At 32.8% G+C, this 7,567-nt stretch overlaps 1 protein-coding gene across 5 annotated transcripts in view; it reads left to right on the top strand.

Moving 5' to 3' along the window:
• Positions 1-7,240, top strand: part of UBE2D3 (ubiquitin conjugating enzyme E2 D3) — a 28,891-nt gene extending 21,651 nt beyond the window's left edge. For 4 of the 5 annotated variants that reach the window (XM_011361506.2, XM_011361509.2, XM_011361505.2 and 1 more), the window contains exons 5-8: positions 93-170; positions 1,293-1,398; positions 3,675-3,768; positions 5,758-7,240. In XM_011361506.2, coding sequence (XP_011359808.1) covers positions 93-170; positions 1,293-1,398; positions 3,675-3,768; positions 5,758-5,803 — 324 coding nt within the window. In that variant the 3' untranslated portion in view covers positions 5,804-7,240. The remainder of the gene's footprint in view (positions 1-92; positions 171-1,292; positions 1,399-3,674; positions 3,769-5,757) is intronic. The other variant, XM_011361508.2, reaches the window with a different exon arrangement.
• Positions 7,241-7,567: the final 327 nt, after the last annotated feature.

Genomic DNA, 7,567 nt, shown 5'->3' on the forward strand with positions numbered 1-7,567 from the left:
CATGATAGGGAAATACTTAGAAAATAGAAATGTAATGGATTATTTAGCAATAATATTTTAAGTATCGGTTAAGCATATTTTTCTTTTCACAGAATGACAGCCCATATCAAGGCGGTGTATTCTTTTTGACAATTCATTTTCCTACAGATTACCCCTTCAAACCACCTAAGGCAAGTATTTTCTTCCAAAATCTGTTACTATAGATTTGTTCTTTATTTCAGAGGAATAGAGCATTCTTACAAATTAGGCTTCTGCATAGTTAAGATTAAGTTGGTGTGTGTGTGTATACATATATATATAATGAATAAGAATAATTGAAGCTGGTTACATATATTGAATTGAGTCATTGATATGGAATGCTGACTTGACCTTTAGTTAAAAGAGCAACTAGATCTGGATTTGACCTTTGTAAATGGAGATAAGAATTGCCTTATCCTCAATGTTGCAAAGCTCAAATATACTCTGGATTCTCTCCCTCACTTTATTACTGTGTTTATACAGATTTGGATTATTAACCTTAGTGTCTTGTAATAGTAGGCTTCAAATATTTGACTTCAGTATGCATTTGCACATATTACTGCAACTTAAATTTGTGTTGAGGCTTAGACTAACCATTTTGAGGGTTGAGCTTGCATATATAACTGAACAAATCTATCAAAACTTAGAGTTGCTTAATGCACTGAGGTGGACTGGTTTACAAGTATTAAAAACATGTATATGGTCCTTGACTTTTCGGAGCAGTATACACAAATTCAACGTATGTGAATAACTAGAAGGTAATATATACATAGAACATTGGCACTTGACTATAACCATCTTCACCATGTACAGTAGAAATGTAGACTCAAATACATACCTTTGTAACGATAATCTTAAATGAACTGGTCTATAAATTTTGGTTTACATTTAGCACTTTGTTTTTTAAAGATTTTTTAGATGAATGTTACAATCAAAATACCCTTCCAATTGCTCTGTGATAATTTTGATGTGGTAGGGCCAAAGTTAACCTTCAGAATATTCCACCATATCATTGAGAATAACATTTTTGCCCTAAAGTTATATTTTCTATTTTAGTTAAAAAGAGGGGGCCCCTGGGGGATTTCGGTCAGAATATAAAAGCCAGTTTCTGTAATTTTTGTTTTTTTTATATGTATGAATTAGGTTTTAGCTATTTGACTTTTTAATTGTGGCAGTTATTTTAAACCTTGCTAGAAGTCTTCTATAAGTTTAGAATGCTTGTTTTCATTTGGGAAAAATACTTAAAGGTTTTTTTTTTTTTTAATTTATTTTAGGTTGCATTTACAACAAGAATTTATCATCCAAATATTAACAGTAATGGCAGCATTTGTCTCGATATTCTAAGATCACAGTGGTCTCCTGCTTTAACTATTTCTAAAGGTAAAATACTTTTAAAGAAAGTCTTGAGCTGCTCTGATTTTCTAATAGTTAAAGGACTTTCATTGGTGGGGGCTACTTTGAGTATTATGCCAACTTTTCGGGGAAGGAATAAAAAGTTATACCATTTTTGCTATTTTAGCAGTATTGATTAGAGAAATTTGTGGGCAGCAGTTAAAACTAGGATATTGGTATTATTTGCAAATAACATCAAATAATAAAAGCAAAGTTTATTTTAATTGATTTCTGTAGTAGTTTTTAATCCCAAGCCACTTGCACATCTCACTTGCTTTTTGTCTTTTAACTAAAACAATATCTCTAAAGTTAAATTTTTAAATCTTAAGGTTTCCATTGCAAGAAATTTTGGTTTTGCTTTTCTGTGTTTACATGTTTTTTAGATAAAAAGCCATTTTAAAAAAAAACCTTTAGTTAGGTGTTGTGTGAACATGGTATGTTGTTCCTACTTAATAACAGTCTAAAATTAGTCTTGGAAATGTCCTTAGAGCAATACTGCTCTTCTACTTTTAATAGGGATCCATTTAAAATTACCACCACAGAACTACTTAATGGGAAAGAAGTCTGCCTTCAAGTATTTCTTGGTATTGGCCTAGCATTCCTTAGGTACACAAAATTAGGCTTTTAATGTTATTGATTATGACATTTATAGACATTTGAGGATAGCAGTTAACTTTAGCATCCTCACATTGTTTCTTGGAATAGTTCATGGTATTTTACAAAAAAAACTTATGATTTCTATAAGTATGGTAAATTCTAAGTGAAATAGGGTTCTAAGGCCAGGACATTTCTTCCATAAGCTTGTACAATACAGTTGAATCTCCTAAGGGCAGTGTAGCATTTCCCAAACTTTTACTTGACTAGAACCACTTTTGAGGGGAGAGAAAGGGAAACTGAGTAATGCTTTCATAATTGTTCTAAGTGTAACATAATTTTAGACCTGTTTTTCACTCTCTTGGATACATTTCAGTTTCCTTTCAAATAAGACTCTTAATACCACATATCTAGTATTAAGAATACCTTAATACTAGCCTCCAGGTGTTGTTTTTTTTGTTTGTTTGTTTTTGTTTTTTGTTTTTTGTTTTTTTGGGGTTTTTTTTGGTTTTCTCATTTGTTTGTTTTTGCTGGTGGGAATGCAGTATAATACTAAACACTGTTTCTGTAAGTGTAGGTTGAGTTTTATGCATCCCCCCACACTTGGGTTTAAAATTATATTTGCTGTAATATGTTACATTAATGTTGTCTTATTTTATGGCATGTTTTGTCTTCATCTGAAGATTGTCCTACCCACTTGAGGCTTTTATAACTTAAAATACGATAGCACCTTGTACAATGTCTGGCACATAAAAGGCATTCAAAATGAATTAGATACATGTTCCATGAAGCTTGGCATCTTTGTTGAATAGGTTAGGGTAAGAGCTAGAGTTGAAGGCTCACTTGGTAATAGATGTTGGCATTTTTTCATTTTGTCAATACTCTTGGGGATATTGCCTCTATCTTATCAATTCAAGGAAATAACACAGTCAGTGGAGCAATTGGGAGTTTTTGTGAAAATTGAGAGCAGGATTATCTCACAGCTAAGAATATTATGGTACAGATATTACCCAAATGTTCTTTTAATTAAAGTTTTTTTTTTTCTCCTCAGAGTACCAAGAAACTCAAGTGATTAAATTCTAATGCCACTCGTTTTTTAAAAATAACAATAAACTACTATGGCATTATTTGGTGATCTCAGAACTCTTGAGTTTGGCAGTATTTTTATAACTAGTCAGTACTAGACCCCAACAGAGCTCAATTTGTAGCATTTCTTATTTACCAGGAGCTTGTCTCCTATGAAGCAAAATCTCTGTAAAGCTTTGTCTCGTTGAAATTAAGATCTAAACTAATAAAAAACTTTTGAAGATTGAGGTTATAATATGTGGTTTTACTTGATTTCTAGTTTCATACCATCGCGTTTGGAAAAGATGCTTGATAAAATTTCAGTCTTCAATTTGAGACTGTTCTTGTGGCTTGACATGTAATCTGTCCTAGAGAATGGGCCATGTGCATTTAAAAAGAATGTATTCTGCAGTTTTTGAATTAAACTTTCTGTAAATATCCATTAAGTTCATCTGACTAATATGACATTTCAGTCCATTGTTTCTTACTGATTTTTCTATGTGTATGATCTGTTCATTGATATAAGTGGGTATAATTTGTGTTTTTAAGTAATTTTCTTTATCCAAATTCTCGATGCTGGGTAACAGACATTTGTTTTCTTGCAGTTCTTTTATCCATTTGTTCACTGCTATGTGATCCAAACCCAGATGACCCCCTAGTGCCAGAGATTGCACGGATCTATAAAACAGACAGAGATAAGTAAGTATGTAGTAGTGTTAAGGAAATAATACAAAAAGTTGTCTTTCTTAATGAGTTAGGCTTATACTTTGCTGTAAGTTATGGCAATGCCAAGAAGACTTGATGCTTACTTTTGGTAAGATAATAGTTTAAGTAATGCAGAAGCTAGTTACTGAAATGGGACTATTTTTGAAAATTATTAGGTTTTAGTTTTGTGACAATGAATAACCCCTCTAAAATGTTTTCTATTTCTAACATGTTCAACACTCTGTCACTTTATTATTAAGTTTTGGAGAAGAAAGCAAATTATTCACCTCAGTTAAGTTTTTGAAAAAAATATTGGTACTATTGTAAAAATTTGGTCTAAATTTCTCAAATATTTGAATTGTCTTTATATACAACTTCACTATTATAACTTTCATATTGTTATAATTAATGCCAAGTATACTTGTTCAATTAGGTACAATAGGTTAGCAAGAGAGTGGACAGAGAAATACGCTATGTTGTAGGGTAAGAGGATCTGCACTCTATGGTGCGCTTATTCATGGTACTGCCAGCACTTGAGTGCTGCATGCTTTAAGGCACTGTATTAACTAACAAAAGGTAACCAATGTCGGCAGTTTTCTGAAAACTATTTAACTGCTTGATCTCTGTTTAGCCTGAAAGTATACCAAGTAGTCATTATTGCTTGAGAGTATTTTTGCATGATAAAGCAGTTATATAGCATTAGTAAGAAATGGAAATTTAGTATCTTTCAAACCACCATGGTGTTTAATTTTAATGTTAAAATTGGTATATTTTAAGCTTTATACCAATGCTATATGGAATGTGGTGGTTTAGTTTAAATTTTGCCAGGGGATAATGTATAAAGGGAAAACTTTCAATTAAGCCTAAGCATCTAAACTAAATGTTTATTACTGACATGCATGCATTAGTGTTAGCTCTACTTTGTGGCTCCATGTATGCTAAACAAAACCTTTGTTTTAAAGCGCTGGCTTTTTGAGAAGGTGTCCTTGAATGTGGTAACCATGAATTGGTAGAAAGAACTTCTCTATGTTAAAGTTTAGAAAAATGCTTGAATCATGTTTAGTCCTTGGTTTGAAATGAAGCTAGTTTAAAATCTTAGCAAGTTCAAACTATAAATAAATATCTAAAAGTTCTGCGCCTTTTGATGTATATTCACTTCTTTAAGGTTAGCACTATATTTTTTGTTGGTAAGTAGACCAAGGCATGGGTGTAACAGGGAAAAATTGATATCATTTATCAATATTAGTGATATTCCCCGGTGATAAATAACCTTGCTTGTGTGTCTGTTGCCCTCGGTTGTATTCCTAGAGATTCCCATTCATTGGTCTCAAATGGGGTTTGTTACAAGCTCCAATTACCATACTACTTAAAAATAACACATGTGGTTCTAATTAACACAGTCCATTGACACCCACCTCCTCTTGAAAACTACCGCTCTTTTATCAGTAGTTTTAATGTCTTAATCTTCTGCCTGTGCCTAAGTTTCAAAGGCATTTTCTCTTCTGGTATTACCCGAGGTCAAGTAACTTCTCAAAGTCTAGGAGTTAGATAAAATGGTTAGTTAGCTGGTGTTATGGCTGTAGATATACAGAATGTGTATACTGTTCTGACATAAGTCCATGGTGAACTGTAAAATAATTTTTTAAATGTTAACATTTGTTGGAATGGATACTAATTATAGATTTGTAATAGAAATTAGCTCAGTGGTAGGGGAGAGAAAAGGTCTTTCTGTGATTTTTGCTAGCCTCCCCAATCTCAGTGTCACTTTATTGTTTATTAAAATATTTTTAGTGTTTTGGAAGCATAAGGTTTTCATTTCCCACATTGCTTTGAGTACCAATGCTGTTTCTTCCTGTCGGCTTTATTCTAACTATAGCCATTAAATGACCGATGAGTCAAGGTAAAATAGAAGTCTTTCATTCCCTTTTAAGTAGTAAGTATTCTTCATTTTAACCTTTTGAATAACATATTCTTTATTTACAGGTACAACAGAATATCTCGGGAATGGACTCAGAAGTATGCCATGTGATGCTACCTTAAAGTCAGAATAACCTGCATTATAGCTGGAATAAACTTTAAATTACTGTTCCTTTTTTGATTTTCTTATCCGGCTGCTCCCCTATCAGACCTCATCTTTTTTAATTTTATTTTTTTGTTTACCTCCCTCCATTCATTCACATGCTCATCTGAGAAGACTTAAGTTCTTCCAGCTTTGGACAATAACTGCTTTTAGAAACTGTAAAGTAGTTACAAGAGAACAGTTGCCCAAGATTCAGAATTTTTTTAAAAATGGAGCATGTGTATTATGTGGCCAATGTCTTCACTCTAACTTGGTTATGAGACTAAAACCATTCCTCACTGCTCTAACATGCTGAAGAAGTCATCTGAGGGGGAGGGAGATGGATGCTCAGTTGTCACATCAAAGGAAGCAGCATTATTCTAATTGCATCCATAATTGTTTAAGCCTTCCACTGTTAGAGATTTGAGGTTACATGATATACTTTATGCTCATAACTGATGTGGCTGGAGAATTGGTATTGAATTAATAGCATCAGCAGAACAGAAAATGTGATGTATTTTATGCATGTCAATAAAGGAATGACCTGTTCTTGTTCTACAGAGAATGGAAATTGGAAGTGAAACACCCTTTGTATTCCAAAATAGGGTCTCAAACATTTTGTAATTTTCATTTAAATTGTTAGGAGGCTTGGAGCTATTAGTTAATCTATCTTCCAATACACTGTTTAATATAGCACTGAATAAATGATGCAAGTTGTCAATGGATGAGTGATCAACTAATAGCTCTGCTAGTAATTGATTTATTTTTCTTCAATAAAGTTGCATAAACCAATGAGTTAGCTGCCTGGATTAATCAGTATGGGAAACAATCTTTTGTAAATGCAAAGCTGTTTTTGTAAATACTGTTGGGATTTGCTTCATTGTTTGACATCAAATGATGATGTAAAGTTAAAGAGTGAATATTTTGCCATGTTCAGTTAAAAGTGCACAGTCTGTTACAGGTTGACACATTGATTGACCTGATTTATGCAGAATTAATAAGCTATTCGGATAGTGTAGCTTTAGTCTGCTGCACCTGATACTGGCAGCCCTGGAGTTCATAGGTGGACTTGGGACCCAGCAGTTTTGAACATGTATATGAAGTTTAAGAAATTTATTTTCCAGGTGCAACCCCCATCTAACTAAATTTTTTCTTCACCTTGTACACTTGACAGATGAAAAAACCATAACATGGGAGTAATGATGGGTTAAAATTTACAAAATAAAGTACTGTTTTGGTGTGGGAGTTGTCATGAGGCTGTGTTGAAGTGACTTAACTATGGTGGATATTGAGTATCCATTGAAATGGATTTGTTTAGCCATTTACATTAATGAGCATATAAATGCAACAGATATCATTTCAGGTGACTTAACATGAATGAATAAAAGTCAATGCTATTGGATTATTTTTTGTTTGAAAAGTGCTATGTGTGCCACTAATTTAACTTCTGTAGTAACAAGGGCATTATCATTCTTCACCCTTCCTAATTCTGACTGTATAGTTTCACTTTTTTCCCTAGTTATTTTGATTTGTCCATTGCTTTCTTACAATCCTGTATTCAATTTCTAGCACATCTGTGACTTTTCTCCACTTCCACATTTTGCACTGCTTACACTTATGTGCAATCTTAATCCTTGTCTGCACACAGATGTGGAAAGCTAGATATAAAATAAATGTTAAAGCTTGATTTTTATAAACATTTTAATAATGTAGTTTGGACATGATTTATTGACT

Source organism: Pteropus vampyrus, unplaced genomic scaffold (assembly GCF_000151845.1).
Source record: "Pteropus vampyrus isolate Shadow unplaced genomic scaffold, Pvam_2.0 Scaffold67, whole genome shotgun sequence".
Lineage (NCBI taxonomy): Eukaryota > Metazoa > Chordata > Mammalia > Chiroptera > Pteropodidae > Pteropus > Pteropus vampyrus.